We start from the raw sequence: 19,716 nt of genomic DNA, 5'->3' as shown, positions 1-19,716 counted from the left end.
ACAGTTTCGTCCCCGAGAGCCTTCGGAGGGGACGCAGTCCCGCCAGCACGTGGGTTTCGGGCCTCAGGCCTCCAGCAGTGGGGACATGCGTTTCTGTTGTCTCACGTCCCCGGTTTGTGGTACCCTGTTACTGCGGCCAGCCTGGGGGGCCCGGGGAGCAGGCGGGCCGGCCGCCTCCCCGGGGCCCCCAGGCCTCACCTCTCACGAACACGTAGGCGCTGGCCGCCGTGGTGCCCTCGATGCGCGCCTTGATGTACTTGTAGTAGCAGCGGTAGCAGCCCGTGTCGTTGGCCCGGGCCCCGCTCAGCAGCAGCTCCTTGCAGTAGGGCCTCGTGTCCGAGCCGGGACAGTCCCGCACGGCCCCCGTGTCCTCACCATCCTTCTCCCCTTGGGCCGGTGCCTCCGGAGCCCCTGGCCAGGCCCACTCGAGGGGGTGCTGCCCCCTGGCAGGGGACAGGAGAGGTCAAGGAGACTCCCCGGGGAGGCTCGCCCGCAGCGGGCCCCTCCCTGAGCCCCGGGGTGTCTGCGGGGATGGTCCGGGCCAGGGGCTGCGTGTGGCCGGCCGGCCTGCAGGGAGGCCGGGGCTCAGACCAGAGCTGGGCCGCTGGGGAGGTGACACCTTTGGGTGTCGTGGGGAAGGAGGACTCGGGGCAGGTGGCCTGGGAGCAGTGTGGGTGATCTGGGCTCAGCGCAGATGAGCTGAGGCTAATGAGGGGTGACCCGGGGGTGGGTGCAAGGGGCCTGGAAAGTCAGTGCAGGGTGGCCTGGGGTGGGTGCTGGTGACCCGGGCAGTGAATATGCGGTAACATGGGGTCATGTGGGGCTGATCTGGGGGTGGGTGCAGGTAACCCAGGGTCAATGTGGGGTCACTGGGGGGTGACCTGGAGGTTGGGTGCTGGTGATCCAGGTCAGTGTGGGGTGACTCGGAGGTGAGTGCAGGTGACATGGGTTGGTGCACGGTGGCCCAGGGCTGGGCGCAGAGTGCTGTGCGTCCAGTGTGGGGTGGGCACAGGGTGCCTTTATGCTCGGGGCGGGGAAGGCCTGTGCCTCTAGGTCCACTGTCCACACCCAGGCTCCCGGGGAGCCCCCCTGCGCCCCAAGGCTTCTCTGCCCGTGGGACCGGCTGCCTTATGGGTCCTCCTCAGCCTTCTTCAGCCTCCAGGGCCTGACAGGTGGCAGGTACCCAGGGCCCCTCCTCCCGGGGCCGGGGTCCGAGTACCTGCAGGAGATGGACAGGCTGTCACTGGCGTTGATGACGTGCGTCTCCTCTGTGATGTTCAGGGCCGGGGGGGTCATGGAATAGCCACTCGCCAGGCCTGGGATGGAAGACAGAGCCAGCGTGGTGCCGGGTGTGACTTCCTGCGACGGAGGCTGACCAAGCGGCCGTCGGCCCTTCTCCGTCCCGGGAGCAGACGCCGGCGAAGGGCAGGGGCAGCCCGGGCTCGAGGCCAGCACGGCTGGCCCCAGCCTGTGCGCCCCGTGTCGCCGACAGCAGGCTGACCCCGAGCCCGCTCCAGTGCCCACTGGAGCGTCGACCCTGCCCCAGGCTGAGCCCGGCCTGCGCTGACCTCTGACCTCTGCCCCTACGTGAGTCCACCCAGACCCCATGCTGAGCTGCCGGCACCGCGACTGGGAGCCTCGTCCCTGCACATGGGGAGGCCCTGGAGTGTGTCACCTTGGCCTCGTGGCCCCCACATCTCTGCCTCACGCCCCCTCCCCACTGAACTCCAGTCCCACCCCCACTGCTCGTGGGAGGCCCCCGACACCCCAGGCCTGCCCCCACGCCCAGACCCGAGGGCCTTGGTCAACCCCAGGCTCTTCCGCTCATGCCCCCAGGCTCCCCCGTGGATTCTACCCCCCACCTGCCTTTGAATCCCCTAAACGCCCTCCTCCCCCACAGCTCCCCCCGCCGGCTGCCCCAGCCTCCCCTGGGCTCTCCCTGCTCCGGCCTCCCCCGTCCGTCCCCCGAGGCCTGGCCCTCAAACGCACACGCCTGCCTCTCCTGTTCGCAGGAAGCCTCGACCCTGTCCCCGGCAGCTACTCACCCATCACCTTCCTCCTGGGGGACCCCCCAAGCAGCCCTCGGGGGCAGCCCTGCTCACCCAGATCTTATGTCAGCGCCACACGGGCCACGCGGCCGCCAGCCAGTGCCGGGGCCAGTGTTTCTGTCTTCTGTCCCTCCCTCCTGGCCAGCCCTCCTAAGGACCACACCTGGGCGGGTGGAAGTTGGAAGGCACTTGGAGAGCACCTGTAGTGTGTGTGTGTGTGTGTGTGGGGTCTCCGTGTGTCTGTACGCATGGATCTCTGTGTTCGTGGGGCTGTCCGTATGTGGTTCTGTGTGTATTTGTGTATTACCGTACCTCTTTGTGTATCTGAGTGGTGTGTGTGGGCAAACATATGTGTCCGTGTGTCTCTCTGACACGTTACTACGTGCACATGTACTTGCGGGGGTGTGTGAGGCTGTGTGTGCATGTGTGTCATGTGTACGGGTGTGGGTTGGGGTGTGTGTGTTTGTGCCTGCGGGTGTGCACCTGTGTGCGTGGCTCTGCATGTATTCGTGTGTTACTGAGTGACGAGCTGTGTGGTCTGTGTGTGTCTAAGTAGTGTGTGTGGCTGTGTGTGTTCAAGCATGATTGTGTCTCTGACATGCTAGTGCACACTTGCAGGTGTGTGTGCGTGTGTAGTGGGGGCCACGCCTGTGGGCACGGGTCCGTGTGCATTTGTGTCTGTGGGGGTGGCTCTGTGCTCACGGGGCTGGGGTGCGCCTGCGTATTTGTGCATCATGGAGTGTGACGGACCACGCGTATCTGGGTGTGTGAGAGGAGGGTGACGCCTGTGGGCGGGGGTGCGAGGCTCCTTGCGCGTGCGTGTGAGCACGGTGGGATCCTGGGGGGTGGGGTGGGAGCAGCCCCCCGGGGGGAGGCCTGGGGCTGCAACTCTGGCAGATGCATCCTGCCAGGACCATCCTGAGACAACAGGAAGGGAGGACGGCGTGGCCGGACGCCCAGGGCTGCGTCCTGTCCCTGCCCCTGAGTCCCTGTCCTCCTGGGGTGGGGCCCAGCCCACCACCAGTTCCCAGCCCCTTCCAACCCCGCGGGCCTGGTCCCCCCAGCCCGGCTGGCCTGAGGCCCTGGGTCCCGCCCTGGCAGCTAAAGGGGCTGGGGAGGAGCTCGGGGGACCCCACCCTGACCCCGAGTACCCCCAGGTCTTACGTTGGCACCGTGCTGGCCATGCGGCCCCCAGCCGGTGCCCGGCAGGGGCTCCCTTCTTCTGCCCCTCCCTCCTGGCCAGCCCCCCTAGGCAGGGAGCTGGGAGGCCTCTGCAGAACATCTAGTCCCACTGTATGGACAGGAAAGCTGAAGCGTCTCCGCCACCTGCGCAGCCGCACCCAGGGGGTGGCCCCTCGCCAGCCGAGGGCGGCGGCGGCTGGGCAGTCCTTCCTTAGCGGATCCCAAGGTGCTTCCTTCGTGCACCCCGCTCTCGGGACTCACCCAGTCCTGGTCCCACGGAGTGGAATACCCTGGACCCCACCCCCAGGTGCATTCTCTGTCTGCGCTCTGCTGCCAGGTCCAGGCTCCTCCCCCCAGGACAGGTCCAAAGCCCCCTGCCCCCGTCCAAGCCCCACCGTGCACGCGGCAGTCCCTGCACCAGGGCTGGGGGAGCAAAGGCAGGGTCAGGTGAGAAGGGGTCAGGAAGAGATCTCTCCCACCCTGTGGGAGGGCACCTTCGAGTGTGGCTTTGAAGGAGAAGTGGGTGTTTTCCAGGCAGTGGAAACCAGAGAAGGTCATCCCAGGCACACAGGTGGGTACAGGTGTGTGGGCACCCAAGTAGATGGATGGTGCTTCCATCCTCTGAGCTACAGAAGGCAGGGGTGGGTCTGGGGCGGGATGGGGCTTGGTGTCCACCACATGGTCCCAGTTAGAGGATTCGAGAGGGGTCTGGCGGAGCCCTCTGTCCAGGCTGACCTGAAGCTGGGAGGACAGAGGAGAGGAGCAGGACAGTGGACAGCCCCAACCCCACCCTGGGCTGGGAGGTACTGTGCAGAGGCTGTGCAACCAAAGGGAGGGGGGAGTTATATCACTGAGGGAGAAGGTTTTGTGCACTGGGGTGCCCAGGGAGGCTATGGCACCCCTTCTTGGGTGTGCATATCCTCCTAGGCACACACCTGGCAACTGCCAGTGTGAGGTTGTGGCAATTGTCAGCTCAGCCTCCTTTGGTGACTCCTCTTGGCTTCCAAGACAAAGTTCAAGTTTGCTAGCAGGGCACAAAATTGCCTTTGCCTTTCTCTCCAGCTCCAGCTCCTGACACACCTCCAAGGGCTGCCAGGTCCAGCCTCCTCCCCCCAGGACACCATTCTCACCATTGTCCCAAAGTGCCAAGTCTTCATGTCTTGCTCCCCCTTTTGCCTGGGATGCTCATACCTCCCTCCTCGGCCCTCTGAATTCCTCCTTTTTGCACATCCCTTCCCTATGGAGCAGTCATCATCACTTAGACAGTTTTGGCCTCACCCTCTCCTGGCTCCTACTGCTAGAACATTTGCCAGACTGAAATGTGGTTTTCTGTTCACATCGGAACAGAGACTGTATTTTATTCATGTTCCTGAGCCCAGGAAAGAGGAGATGCACTACAAAGATTTAGGGGATGTATATACAGGATTCATTGGAAAGATGAAGGATAGATGAATGATGGATAATTAGATGGATAGATGGATGGGTGACTGGATGGTAGGTAGATGGGTGGATAGGTCAGTGGATGGTGTGTGGGTGGATGGATGGGTGTGTAGGGGGTGGAAAGATGGATGGGTGGCTGGATGAATGGATGGATGGATGGATGAATGGATGGATGGGTGAATGAGTAGATGGATGAATGGGTGAGTGGATAGATGACTGGGTGGGTGGGCGGATGGATGGAGCCTGAAGGAACTTCCTTCCTAGAGGCCACTATATCACCAACGAAAGCATGTGGACCATTTTGCTAAAACAGGGGCATCAACCATTGTACTTTCCATTTTACCAGTTTGTGCAAGCCTCTCTCTGTGGCCACATGCCCTGACTTACCCCAGTGCCCCTTTTGCTTTCACCAACCTTCCATTTGGCCCTCTGAGATCATTAAACTTTATCGTACACCTCCTGTCCTCTCTAAATGTTCCCTCCACCACCTATCTAGCTGAAACCTGGTTCTCTGAGGACACCACCGTCCCAGTTTGGGGGTGGGAGATTACTGCTCTCACACTCCACATGCCCGAGGGCAGGAGATAGGGGTGGCAAACTGCTCCCGGCCACTTTCCCTCCCAATAGCAAAATGCTTTGAGGCTCATGCCCTTTGACCATACCTCCCTCTCCTTGCCAAAGCTGTCATTGGCTGCTCCCCTTGTCACTTCCCCTCATTCTCTGCTGACCATAGCTCCTGGCTCACCATCCCCCACTCATCCAACCCATGCTTCACTACAGCGTCCACAATGATGACTCACCAGCACCCTGGCTTTTAAGATCCCTCCCGTCACGATTTTCCTCTCTGTTCCCCTTCAATCGCTCACTTCCGTGGGCACACCCTGGACTTGGTCATCACCAGAAACGATGCCATCTCTGAATTCCTGATGTCTCACGCTTCTCTTCCACCTTCTCCTCTCCTTTTTGCTTAGAAGCTCTTGGTTCACCACTGCCAAATTCATCAAACTCACCAAATCCCAGCCCAGGCATTTCCCCTGGATTCCGCTGGGACGCTTTCCCATCACTCCATCCATCCCCTGCCGGCACCTCCGCGTTCCTGGCCCAGGGTGGACTCCAGGGTCCATCGTTAGGACTGTTCCCTTGTCTTCTCACCTGCATTCCAACCCTCCACCCCACACCTCCTGAGCAGCTGAATGCTGCACAAGGAAGGCAGAGCCCTGCATTGCCTGCTTCCCCTTCCTTCTCGTGTCTGCGGGTCGTAAGTGGGCATCAGCACCACGGGTCAGGTGTGTTCTCTGCCGTCACTGTCTGCACGGAGGAAGCCATCAGATGGAGACCTCTCCAAACCCACACCATCAGCCGATTCCTGGAAACCCTGCAATTCTGCCATTCCTGTTCCCAAGGCCAGGCCTCCCATCACGCCCGGAATCCCATTTCCTTGAACCTGATTCCCGCAGAGAATTCCTTTCTCTTCTGACTACCAAGCTCTCTTTCTCTCTGTGGCAGGGGTTCTTAACCAGGGATCCGTGAGCTTGAACTGAAATTCAAAAAAATATTATTCTTGTGGGGATGCATGGGCAGGAATGTGATATATTTATTAAATAATACATGGCATAGTGTGGGCTTAGGAAGGGTCTGTGGTTTTCACCTGGCTGGCAAAGGGGTCCATGGAACAAAAACATTTAAGAACCCCTGCTCTATGGAATTCTCTCCCACCTTCAAAACAAAATAGTTCCTTGATCCCATATTCCTTCTGGCCATTTCCCTCTTTCCTACCTCTCTTTGTAGCAAAAGTCCTTAGAGGAGCTGCCTCTGCTCACCGTCCCGCTCCTCTCACCTTCACTGTCTACCTCCTGGAGTGCAGCGCCCACCCCCCCTCCCAGAGGTGCTTGCCAAGGCTCCACGCTGCCCTCCTTCCTGCTGGATTCAGGGCGCGCTCTCCAGGCTCCTCTGCTGTCCCCTCTCTCGCTGGTTTCTGGGACCTCATGCTCCCACCTTCTCCACCCAACTGCTCTTCTTCACTTCCCGGTCTCTACCACCCTATGTCCTCGGCATTCTGACACCTTCAGCATTTGTACATCCAGCCCAGACCATGTCCACCAATGCTGACCTTAAGTACCCGGCAGTCCGCTTGCCTCAGACACCCCCAGAAACCTTCAGTTCTGCCTTCCCAACACTAAAGCCCAGACTCGTTCCCTCCTGGCTCCTCCCTTCATGTTCCCACCTCCCACATGCATGGCACCGTGGAGACCTGCCTCTCCACCCCCATCTGGCTGAGTGCATCCCAGAGCCAGCCCCTTTCCTCCTGCCAGGGGAGCCTGGACAATTGCACTTGCCCCAAAGTGGTCTCCTGAGTCCACTTTGCCCCCCTCCCGTCCTTCTCTATGCAGTTGTTAGAGTGATGTATTAAAAACACAAACAGGGCCATATCGCTGTCATGCTTAAATCTTGTTCATGACTTTCTGCTGCACTTCCAGGAAACTCTGGACCCCTGCCCGCCCCTGACCACCTCTCCACCTGTTCTTGTTCTGCTTTCACCTGGTGTTCACATCCTGCCTCACCATAGCCTCCAGGCTCTTCCTTCCTTCCCTGTGCTTTGCATGTACCTCTCCTCCTGTTAGGCTGCCCCTCCTATGCCCTGCACAAGCCTCAGCGTAGATATGGCCTCCTTAGCCCCTACAAAACCTAAGTCCCTCCTATAGGTTCCACCTCAGCCTCCTGGTCACTTACTTCGTTCCACTTATCACGAGTTGTAATTATCTTATTCACTTACTTGTTTGTTTAATATCTTTTTTCCCAGTTCCTCGACTTGACAGTAAGTTTCAGTGAGGTAGAGACCCTGATTTCCCTCTCTTCTATCCCGCCCCATGCCTAGCACAGCAGCTGGCACAGAATAAATGCTCAATACATACTTTTTGAATGAATGAACAGGTGGATGGATAGATGGATGAGTGTAAGGAAAGATGACTGGGTGGATGGACAGACGGACAGACTGGTGGGGAGACAGCTGGAAGGATGGGTAGATGCAAGGAAAAGTGAAAGGAATAGGATGGATGAGTGAACACAAAGATGGAAAGGAGGAGGGCAGGATGTAAAGGTGGATGGACAAAAGTAAGGATGGGCGGACAGAGGGATGAATGGAAGAATGGAAGGATGGATGGATGGATGGAAGGATAGAAGGATGGATGGGTGGATGGATGGATGGATGGATGGAAGGATAGAAGGATGGATGGGTGGATGGATGGATGGATGGATGGATGGACAAATGGATGGATGAACAGATGAAAGGAAGGAAGGATAAATGGATGGGTGGATGGATGAATTGATGGACGAAAGGAGAGTAGAAGGATGGACAGATGAAAGGATGCCTGGATGGAGAGTTAGAGCTCGCTGAGGTCTTCCTTGGGGTTGGAATTATACCATACTCTGTTTCTTTGTTTCCCAGTTTTAAGGAACAGAATCCCTGATGACTGTGTGTACCCCACGCTCAGTGCCTGGGGCGGATTTGGGCCCGAGGCCTCCCCCCACCCCAGCCCCCACGTGCCTGAAGAAAGTGCATCCTTTCCTGCCTGGCTGTTGTCTGTCCCGGCCTGTCCTTCCTTTCCCGCAGCAGGAAGCACTGTCATCCTGGCCTCTGCCACACTCCCCCTGCCTTCCTGTTCCTGGCCCGGGAACTGGCTTCTTCCTTCCCCCTGCCGGCTCGGCCCTGGCCCCCAAACCTGCAGCGCAGCCGCGGGGGCAGGTGCTGGGCCGAGGTCAGCCGGGCCAGGGTGCACACCTCCTCTTCTCTGGGCCGTCAGCAGATCCAGGGCACCATCCGGCCTTGGCCGTGGGGACCCTGGCGTCAGCCACAGCACGCCCGACGGTGGGAGCAGCTCCCAGGGATCTGCAGCCGCTTCCCGGGGCAGCGCTAGCACCCCCTGGGGAGGGCGGGCAGGGCGGGGAGGGAAGTCCGCGGGTGCGACGCTGACCGTCAGCCCGGCACCGGACAGATGGCCTGACGGCACTGCCTCATCTGAGCCTCGCAACAGGCTGCCGTCCAAGGGCCGGGGCCTGGGGGAGGCCGGGCTCCTGTGCCATGCCGCGCGGCGCCCAGGGTGCCCACCCAGCCCCGTGGGGCCAGGAGCTCAGACCAGAACCTGGCCCTCCCCCGCCTCTGAGCTCCCCAGCCCAGCAAAGCCTCCGAGACCCCCCCACACCAGGCAGGACAGCCCAGACAGAAAGCCATCCTGGTCCCTAGCCCCCAGCTGCCCCAGTGCACCCCTCCAGCCCCTCTGTCCTCCTTGGCTGCAGGCAAAGTCCTTTAAGCCGCCAACGATGCTTTCCAACTAAAAGCGCCTCCTGGAGAAACTGAGGGAAAAGCCAGCCAAACACAAGAGGAAGAACGGCTGAGAAGCAGCGCGGCTGCTCTTTTGTCCCATCGCCGTCCCGCCGCGGCCCTGACCCCACCCCCTCCGTGAAGAACTCAGGTTTTCCTCTCTGGGCTCAGCGGGACAGGATGTGGTCCTTGGTCCTGCAGAAGCACCCAGCCTGGGTCTTCCCTGCAGGGCAGAGGTGGGTGCTAGCCTGGCGTGGTTTCTAGGAAGCTGCCTTCCCAGTGGCCGCGAGGCTGCAGGGGAGGACCAGCCCAGCTGGGGGAGGGTGCAGCGGGGCAAGGGGACCCTGCCTGAGAGAGGCAGGGCAAGCACCGCAGCAGCTGCCCACCCGCGCCGCTCCCCACGCCCCACCCCCAGCTTCCATGTCCCCGTCCCCTCCTCTCCCACCCCCCGCCGAGTCCCAGCACCCATGCCTCTGCTGGGGCAGCAGCAGCAGCCTCCTTCCTGGTCTAACGGCACCCTTATCAGCTCCTCGTGGCCCCCTAGAGCTCTGCACGCCCTCGGCCTGGGCTCTGGGGCGGCGTTGGTCCCGACAAGCCCCTGCCCTCCTGGCTGGCTTCCCATTGCTCAGCCACACCGGCCATCTACCTGCCTACCTGCGCTCAGGTGATTTCCTCTTTCCTCCTCTTTCCTTCCCTTGCTCTCCGGGCGCGTGGCTCAGGCTCCGAGGTCTATGACGCCTGCCCCGACCCCCCCACCAGCCCTGACCCACAGTGCAGGGGGCTTCCAGGGGCCTCACTGCTCTGTCCCCAGGTCCAGCGCGGGCCGACACAGGGGCCAGCTCGGGGCTGTCTGCGTGCTCAGGGATGGCTTTCCACACACTGGCAGAGAGCCGGGCCCTGCCGCGGGCCCCCCAGGACCAGGCTCCCCTGGCCCCCCTCCCTGGGCTGTCCTGCAAGACGGTGGATTGCTTGGACCACCCTGCTGGCCCTACCCACCCTCCTCTTTGCAGCTGTGTCCAGGAGGACAGAGGCAGCCGGGGGCCAGGTCTGGGGCTGCTGACCAGAGGTAAGGCATGGGGGAAGCATACCCATGCAGTGGTCATTTTCCCCTACCCAAACCCAGCCCAGGGCGTGGGGCCGGACCGACACACAGAACGGGTGGGGAGAAGGCAGGGGAGTTCTGTCCTGGAGTCCCCTGCCCCCGCCCACTGCCAGCACCCACAAGGCAGCCCCTGTGCCCACACAGGCTGCGGGAAGAGTGTGGGGAAAGGGTCCACCTCCAGCTCCCAGGAGTGAGAGTCAGGCGTCCACCCTGTCCCCCACCCACCTGGTAGGACGGAGGTGGCTAGGGCAGGCGGGGGCTGGCCGTGCAGCCCTGGGTGTGGGACCTGGACCCCTGAGCCTGGCTGGGGGCCCCTCTCTGGCTGCATGGCCTCAACAAGTCACTCTGTCTCTCTGAGGTCTTATCCTTTCTCGAGCACGAGATTGCTCACTTGTGACACGGAGAGTGTCCTTAGGGTGACTGGGAACCCCCAGCCACAGAGACAAAATAAGACTGCAGTCAAATCCCCCGCCCCCCCCCCCCCCCCCGGGAACAGAACCACTGCCCGGCTCACACACGCTGGGCCCCGTGCGGCGTCACCCGCTGGGCCAGCCATTTCCGTGTCACGTCACAGCTGCTGAGTCTTACTGCAACCCTGGTCACAGCCTGGAGGCATGTGAGCTGAAATGGGCTTTGAAGACTGAGTAGGAGTTTGCTGGATGCTGACCACAGGGCAGAGGGAGACTGAACAGATGGAGCATGGTGTCGGGGTGACGAGGCAGCAGAAAGGGGGCGAATCTCAGGCTCTTGGCCATGACGTCCTCCGGCACCACTCCCTCCTCCTGGTGGTGGCACACACCCCCTCCTCCATGCCCACTGCTTCCCCACCTGTCCCTGACCACTGTCCTGAGCTCCGGCCGTGGTGGACCCGGGCAGACCCTGCTTCCGAGATGCCTCCTGGCCAGTGTCGCCAGCCCTCAAACCCAGCACGTCCTAGACCACAACCAGCATTGCGGAGGACAAGCCGGCGCCCCGGGGCCCAAAACTGTCCATCCAGCAGGTGAGCAACTGTTAAAGCCAGAGATAAAACACCCAGTGTTGGCAAGGATGTGGGGAAACAGGCGCTCGCAAGGTCACGAGAAAAAAATGCTCGCACACTTTGACCCCCAAATTCTGCTTGCACTGATGCATCCTGTTAGAACAAAAACGGCGAACTCGTATTGAGCGCAATCTCTGTGCCAGTCCCGCCCGGCGCCCCTGTACCTGGATGGGCTACCCCTGAGGCAGGTACCACCATCACCATTTTACAGAGGAGAAAATCAAGGCACAAAGGGACAAGGAACTTGCCCAAGGTCACGTCACTCGTCGGAGATGATCTCTGGGGAGACGATTATGGGAGGCTCCCGGTTATTCTACGTTCATCTGCATTCTTTGCATTTTTACAGTTCAAGACATGCAAAGGCTTTAAGCGGCTTGATCATCTTTTTGTCCATCACCTCTGGAAAAGCTGCTCCTCCCTCCCTCGAGTTTCACCCTCCTGGCGACGGTCACCCCGGCAGGTATCCTTGACTCCACTCATTCCCGCTACAGCCAATTACTCGGTCACCAGGTCACTCACAGGCCATCTCAGAGCCAAGCCCCTGCCCCCTCTCCTCTCCCTGGCAAAGGACTTTGTACTCCCAGCTCTTGGAACTTTGCACCGAACGCCTTCCGGCCAGAGAACCACTTGCCCTCCTGGCCAGCCTTCGCCTCCCTCCCCCGACGGCCACACCAGCCTGATGCCCCATATTTTGGCTTCTCATGTTTCCCAGATGATCTCTCTGGAACCCAAGTCCCTCTCCTACCTAACACCATCCTCGGCTCTCCCCCTGCTCGTGGGTGGAACCCGAGCTTCTCCCATGACCCTCCGAGCCCTCCAGCCAGCCTCCTGGCCTCCCCACCACCCACCTCCCCTCCTGCACCCCTCCTGTCCACTCCAGCCTGGGAGCCTCTGCCCCTGACACGCCATCTAGCTGGATCGCTTTGCTTGCCGTTGCCAGCTGGCACATTCCTGCCACTTCGACGCCTCGGCTCTAGGGCCACCTCCGCAGCTTGGCAAACCAAGGTTCCCTTTTTCGGGGGGGGACATTTTGGCTTTCCGTGCCGCTCCGGGTATAGCAACTGGCTTAAGGTGTTTGAGAATTCCTTAGTGCCAATAGCAGGGGTTGCAGTTTGTCTCTTCCTTGTGCCGCTTCCCGCAGAGGACTTGGCTGGTGATTGGCCCGGGATCGGCTTTGAGGGTCCGAGGGACAAAAAGGATAGAATGAACGTAATGCGTGGGCAGAAGTGCGCAGTGAGGGGGTGGCGAGGGAAGAGGCACAGGCGGCAGTGGGGCAGATGGAGGCGCCGTGCACTTAGGAGGCACATCAGGCAGGGAGCAGACCTTGGGGAAACTCGTCCAGTCTGTTTGGGACAAACGCTGCTTTTGAAAGGTCTCTGGGACATCGGGGTAAAAGCATCCGCGAGGTGGCCAGAAATTCGGGATCCCACATGCCCACCTCTCCGGCTTTCACTGAGGAATGAGGACAACTCCCACTGTGCCCCTTCTTCCTCCCTCGTCCCCTGTGCCACCTGGGACCAGACATCAGACGCCCATCATCTCCCTCAAATCCTCCAGTCGCTCTCATTCCTCTGGCCTTAATTTCATAATCTCAAAATTTGGGGCCAACAAAGCCTCTGCCACACACGCGGGTGCGAAGTCATTTGATTAGGCATTTTACACAGCGAGGTGGCTGCTTGCTGCCAGACACTCTGTGTGTACGAGGCGCCGGCGCGCCGCGTCGTGCAAATGGATCTCCATTTGGTAGAATTTGGTGAGGATGAGGCCTGCCTCTAAACCCCACTCTTGGGCCAAACACGCCAGAAAGCCCAGATTCTCACTCCTGAGGGTAGTAACAAAGCACGTGAGAATGAAGCCCCCTCCCACCCTGGGAGACCCCTCCCCGGGCAGCAGGTGCTTTATCTTTTCTGGGGGGTGGGGGGAGACTCAGATCTGTGTTGCAAAGAAGTCCTCTCCCTCCCCCCGGGGACAGAGTGAAGGCAAATCTGAGGGACACACGGTGGAAGCCGAGAGTGGCAGTGAGGCTGAGTGGGGACTGCCTGGGGTGGCCCATGGGGTGGCGATGGGAGGAGGTGGGCTGGCCGCCCCGGCAGATGCTGGGCTCCCCGCCTCGGGTGCAGCGGGGAGGAGGGGGGCGGCCAGCTGTGCCAGGCAGTCATCCCGGCCTCCCCGGGGGTCAGGGCCCTGCCGGGCCGGCCCTGTTATCAGACAGTCCAGCTGGTTCGGAGGTGGCCCCCCAGCGCTGCTAAATCGGGGTCGCAGGAAGAGGGAAACGCAGTCAGGATGTCCTCTCCTGTGGCCGACGAGTCCTTTCCCATGAACCCCTGCTGACCTCGCGGCCACGTGGCGGGGCTCCCCCCACTCGCCACCCCCCCCTCCCGCGCCCGCTCGCCCGGGGCCACCCACACCCCGGCACGGCCGCGGAGGGGCGGGGGTGGGCGCCGGGGCGCGGGCCGGGGCCGGGGGCGGGGCGTGCCGTGCGCCCGCCCGCCCCGGCGGCCAGGCGCCCTGGCCTTCTCCAGCCCTGCGCGCCGGCACCTTCCTGCTCCCAGACTTTTCCCCTCGGCATGACCGGAAAACCGAGATCCCAGAGGAAGCCGGCGTCTGAAAGGGATCGAAACGCAGGAATCCCTGGCTCCAGTCGGGGACACGTCAGCTGCGCCTCGCGCAGAGGTGGGTCCAGAGCCTTCTCTCTGCTCACCCACGCTCACCTCCACTCCTGGGGGTGGGAGTCATCCCAGAGGGCCAGAAGGAACAGGCTAGGCCCCGGTGGAGAGAAATCGGCCACGCTCAGGAATATGTGCAAATGACAGCAGGAGGGGTGTAAGTTAGACTCAGAGAAGAACTTCCCCCTTCTAGGAGGAGATCGTACTTAATTTCCCCAGGTTGCCTGATTCACTGGTAGTTGGGACATTCAGTGCCCCCAGCTTTCCCAGGGAAGTTCTGGGGGACGTCTCCACCTGGAGGGGCTCCCCAAGCAGGGCTCCTAATCTTCACCCCCCCACATCCCCTTCTCCTCCCAGGGTCCCCTACAGGTTAACAATCCCATGATCCACTCTCACTTAGGCCAGGGACAGGTACTCTTCCCCCTCTCTTCCTCCTTGCTGCTTCCGCGGCTGGCGTCTCTCTCCGGGGAAGCCACTTGCAGTTCGCTCTGTGACTTCCCTGGCTCACGCTGGCCCGGGCGATCACGGACCCCTGGTGCTGGCTGGCACCTCGTCCTGGCCCTCTGGCACGGCTCCCCCGGTCAGAACCCACCCTCGCCCCTTACCTCCCCTGCCTGGTCTCCCCGCCCCCCCCCCCCCGCCCCCTGCCGTCCCACCCACCCACCCCAAGCCTCCTCCCATCACTCAGGGGCCCCCGCACACCACCTGGACTTCCCTTCTCCTGGGCCTCTGAGGGACTCTCGGCCCTGCTAGGATTCTCCCTTCCTTGGAGTTCTGCGCATCCTCCAGGAGGCCCCTGGCTAGACTCAGTGGGGTCACCGAGCACTTGTCCCTGGGCGACAGACGTCTGATTGTTGTCTGCGTCTGCTGGACCGCCGCTGGGAAAACCCCAGCAGGACAGGGGCCCAATCCTCCCGGGGGCCACCGTCGTCAGGCCCCGTGGCTGGTCGCCTGCCTGGAACGCCTGTCCCCTTCCCTGGGTGGCATGCCCGGGAGTTGGCCAGGCAGGCCACGGAGGCTGGGTGGAGCCCGACACACCCTGCGTGGCCACGTGGGCACTGTGCTCTGGGGAGGCACGACTTCAGCCACACCTGACCCTGTGCCCTGGGCAGGTGGCGGCAAGCGAGCAGCACCTGTATCTGGGTCCCCGTAGCCCTGAGCTGGGGCCAGAACACCCCGCCGCCAGGTAAGCGGGTCCAGCCCCCACGTCTTACCTGTACCTGCTTCCTCCCCGCCCCCCCATCCCCACCTGCCTAAGCGCTGAGGAGCCGGGGCAGTGAAGGGCGGCGAGGGCTGTGTGTGGACTCAGCCCCGGGCAGGGGCCAGCCACCTTCAAGCCGGTCTGTGGCTTCCCCTTCGCGTCCTGAGCTGGCTGCCTACTGGCCAGAGGCACAAAGAGCTTCTCTCTAGGCTAGCCCCAAGAGGCTAAGCTTCCTCCTTGCCAGCCTATCGCTATGCATGGGAAAGCTGAGGCACAGAGAGGGGCAGGGAGGCGCCTGGGCCACACAGCAAGGGATTGAGGTCCAGAGCTGACACCAGTGTCTGGTTCTACAGCCAACAATGTGCCTTTGAGAGGGTCAACCTCCAGCTGCCCCAACACTCAACTGCACTTAATCGTTTATGCTGCGGCCCTCACATCCCCCCATCAGGCCGGGGGCTCCTTGGGTCCTCCTCAGCCCCGCAGTGGGTGGGGCAAGGTGTCAGCCTCAGGGGGGTGGCAATGGGTCTTTGTCTCCAGCAGGGTCTCCCCACCAGCACACCCTGTTCCAGCCTGGGCCCACTTCCCCAGCGTGGACCCCTTCAGCTAACACCCTCTCTCTTCCCTCCACATCCGGATTTCGGGAAGAATCGCCACGCTCACCGCCATGCCCAGCCTCGCCTCCCTTTCACGCCTCCATCGCCGGCCCTTGATTCCATTCCAGCAGATACTTGCTCCCCTCCTCGCCTTATCGCACTCCCTCTGGCACCTGGCGTGGCTGGCGCTTTCAGCTTGGTGACTGCTCCGCCCCGGGGCTCCAGACCCTGGCTTCCCTCGGTCCTCCCTGTCTCCCTGGAAGCCTCCCCCTTTTCTGCGCCCCTCCCTGCAGGACCCCAAACCCTCCTCTCTGACCCCAAGCCCACCTTCTTTCCTCTGCCTCGGCCGTTACCGCCCCTGCCTCTCGGTCATCAGCGCCAGGTCCTCCACCCCTCGCCTCTGCAGTCACCCCTGCACCCTCTCCCCCGCCCCACCCCTCACGCATTCAGCCACCCAGCCACCAGCTGAGCTCACCGCAGGAGAACGAGGGAAGGCCAACGGCCAACAGCCCTGCGCACGCGGGCCCGGGAGTCCTCAGAGCGAGACAGGTGGCCAGCGTCCTCTGCAGCCTGGGTTCCTCCACACCTCGGGGAACTCACCTCCCTCATCCTCACACCTCCAGCCAGGGAAGGCACACGTGGGTGAGCAGGAGCAGCGGCTCTGTGACCCCGCAGGCCTGGCCTCCCGTAGGAGACCCGTGTCTGGGGACCTTGGGAAAGTCGCTTCCTGCCGGTGATCTAGCCTGCCCGCCTGTAGCACGGGGCTAACCCTCTCAGTGAAGAGATGAAGGATGGCAAGCTGTCTACGGTGTTCAAAACGGTTCACATCTCCGGGGCAGCTTCCCAGCACTCCTCCAACCACTAGGAGCCCCGGATCCCTCCTTCACCCCCAGATTTCCACTCCTGCAGGACTCCCTGCCGAACCACCCAGCCAAGTCCCGCTCTGCCCCCTCAGGCTCCCTCCTCTCCTGCCCCGTGGCTGCAGGCTCAGGTCTGGGTCTCTCCCCGCCAGCGCCACGTTCCCAGCTCAAACCTGCTTCTCCGACCCCAGACCCTCCCGCGCGTAAGGTCTGAGCCCGGCCTTGAAGGCTCGTGTCCCCTCAAATCCCGGGCTTGCCCCTCTTCGGCGACGCTGAGTCTCCTCCCCACCAAGCCGCCTCAAGATCTGCCTGCAGTCGGCCGCCGCGCACCCACGCCCTCTCGGCCCGACGGGCGTGCCTCCGGCGCAGACGGTCCCCGGGGCTCTGCCGCCTCCCCCGCAGGCCCAGATCTGGGGGCTTTGGACATCCCTCCCTGAGCGCCCTCTGGGGGATCTCCAGGGACCGACCTGGAGCGCGGACGGGAGGCGCCGGGAAGGGCGCACCCAGGTCTGGGGCCGGGCCGGCCGGGCCGCCTCCGCGCCGGGGGCACGGTCCCCGCTGCCCGCGGGTGGGCAGGACGCGGCGGGATGGCGCGAGGAAGCTAGGACTGGAACGAAGCGCTCCAGGCTATCGGTGCGGCGCGACGGGGTCCGGCTCTCAGGGAGCTGAGTCACAGACCGTGGAGCAGGGTCAGGGGACCCCAGAGGACGATGCCTGCGCTGGAAGGCAGCCGGGCCGTCCCGTCCCTAGCCCGGCCGCAGTCCCCTCCGGCCGCTTCCTCACCCCGGCGGCTGTCCTTGCCCCTGGGTTCCCGGCCCTATCTCCCCGGGAGCCCCAGGCTCCCGGCTTGCCCGTTTCCCTCTCTGGCTCCGCACCGAGCTCCGCGAGGCTCCCTCCCGCCCCGCGCCCGTGCGCTCCCACCGCTCGCCCAGGGCGCGCCGGGCCTCCCCCACCCGCGCCAGCCCGGCTCACCGTCGAGGAGCGCGAGGCCGAGGCACAGGCGCAGGCACAGCGCGGCGCCCCGCTGCATCTCCGGCCGCTGCGGCGCGGGTCGGACCTGCGCGGCCGCGGCTGGGGGCTCCGAGTGAGAGCGCGCGGCCGGGGCGGGCGGGGACCCGGGCGGGGCGGCGGGTGGGCGGGGGCCGGGGGCCCCGGGGGGCGGAGCCGGGGCTAGGCCGAGGCCTCGGGGGCGGGGTCCGGGAGGCGGGGCCAGAGGGTGCTGGGGCCGCCCCCTCGCCCCCCTCGCCGCCCCTCCCCGCCGGCCCGCGGGACCTCCAGTGTCGGGTTCGGAGCGCGCAGTCCTCGCGTCGGAGCTGGTGCGTCTCAGCCCAGCCCAGCTCCCCGCTCCCCGCGGTCCCTCCTGGCGGGGAGGGCTGGCGAGGCAAACGCCCCTCTCGACGCGCTCTCCAGGCAACAGAGCCTGGCAGTCGCGGATGGGCGCGTATTTTTCTGTAATTTCTGAATTTCCGTCAATCCATGCGTACGACGTTTCGCGGAAGCCAAAAAGCAATAAGTAGAACTTGGAGAGAGCAGGAATTCTCCTAACTCTGGTGGTTCTTGCTACCGGTGGAAGGTTTGCCCTTGAGCCGGCCCCCGGGACAGCTCTCACCCGGCAGGCCTGGCTTCTCCTTTAGATCTCCTTTCCAAATACTTTGGCTCTGAGCTCATTCATAAGTCGTCTGGTCAGGTGACATTTTACTCTCTGACTTGGAGACCCTCTCACAGACTTCCTTTCTCTTTTCCCGTTTTTTCCAAAATAAATCCTAGGATGTTGAGCCTCTCAACTTCCCGCTCCTGCCTTTAATTCTACTTCCTTCGTACTTTTCTCATCCGCCTCCCCGAATTCCATTCATCCTCGCGGAAAACCAAGATCCGATTAATGACAAGCATTGTTGTCTTTCTCAAGTGCAAGGAAGAATAAAGGATTAAGTTGGGATCACACATCAGTGGGAATAGTCTATGTTATTTTAATAAATAATGTTGGAGAAACCAGGTAACCAAATAATAAGTGAACGAAGTTAGATTTTTCCCCTTAATCATATGATTTATTTTCTTCCAATTTTTCTTTAGTGTCAAAATTTTTAAAAAGACAACTCTTTATTGTGAGTTGTAACACATATGGGGAAGTATATATGATATAATGCATATAATGCATTATAAATGGGAATTTTAAAGCAAACACCTCTTTCACCACCTAGGTCAAGGGTTAGTGGATGGCATTAGCATTTCAGAAAGCCGCCTTTCCTATCACAAACCCTTTCCTAACCACAAGGTCTCCATTACCCTGGCTTAATCACTTACCTGCTTTTCTTTAGCATTTTGTCACCCAAATATATATTTTTGCTTGCCTTTTTAAACCTAATTTAAATGGACTCAAACCATATATATTCTTTTGCTCATTGCCGTTTGAGAGATTCATCTGTGTTGCTCTGGTGGTCTATATTTTGCTCATTTTCATTGCTGCATAATTCCATTTTATGATACAACACAATTTATTTGTCCACCTACTGTTGATGGAAGTTTGGACTGTTACCAGTTCCCACTTTTGATGCTCTGAATGCTCTTGTGGATGTTTCCTGGTGTACTTGGGCCCTGTTCTCAAGAAGTGAAATTGCTAGGTCATAGGATATGTATCTTCAAGCTTAGTGGACAGTGCCAACTATTTTTCAAGTTATTTGTGCCATTTTGCAACTCAGTGTTACTAGTTCACTGTACTTCACATCTTACCAATGCTTGGTATTGTCAGTTTGGTTGTTTTTTAATTTAGTCACTCTAATTGGTTAGTAGTGGCACCTCATTGTGGTTTTAATTAGCGTTACTCTTATTATCATTGAGGTTGGGCACATTTTTATCATTGGCCATTTGGATTTCAAGTCTTTTGCTCTTTTACAACCCCTGGATCTCTGTCTTTTTCTTACTTATTTGCTGGAGTTTTTTATATATTTTGGATGTGAGCCCTTTGTCATTTCTGGTTATTATTGCTGTGCAAAAAATTATTCCAAAATGTAGTGGTGCAAAACAGCAACCATTTAATTTCATTCCTGCTTTTGAGGGCCAAGATTTGATATGGGCTTGGCTGATTGGATAATTCTTGCCTGGGGTCTCTTGTGCAGTTGCTGGCAGCTCTCTGAAAGCTTGGCTGGGTTGGATGGCTGGCAGTTGATGCTGGGAACTTAGCTGGGGCTATCAACCAAAGTACCTACTCATGGCCTTTCCAGCATGGCAATTTCAGTGTAGGAGGGACTTCTTCCATAGCAGCTGGCTTCT

General features: G+C 60.9%; 1 protein-coding gene across 1 annotated transcript in view; it reads right to left on the bottom strand.

The window, feature by feature from the left end:
* FLT4 (fms related receptor tyrosine kinase 4) overlaps positions 1-17,529 on the bottom strand; it is a 45,525-nt gene extending 27,996 nt beyond the window's left edge. Inside the window, exons 1-3 of the mRNA XM_058283211.2 lie at positions 17,422-17,529; positions 1,220-1,316; positions 199-443 (exon numbers count right to left, since the gene is read on the bottom strand). Of these exons, the coding sequence (XP_058139194.1) occupies positions 199-443; positions 1,220-1,316; positions 17,422-17,479 (400 nt within the window). The 5' untranslated portion in view covers positions 17,480-17,529. The remainder of the gene's footprint in view (positions 1-198; positions 444-1,219; positions 1,317-17,421) is intronic.
* Positions 17,530-19,716: the final 2,187 nt, after the last annotated feature.

Source organism: Dasypus novemcinctus, chromosome 2, assembly GCF_030445035.2.
Source record: "Dasypus novemcinctus isolate mDasNov1 chromosome 2, mDasNov1.1.hap2, whole genome shotgun sequence".
NCBI classification, from domain to species: domain Eukaryota; kingdom Metazoa; phylum Chordata; class Mammalia; order Cingulata; family Dasypodidae; genus Dasypus; species Dasypus novemcinctus.
The sequence above is the reverse complement of the archived record's forward strand: the minus strand, read 5'-3'. Positions and strand labels throughout refer to the sequence as shown.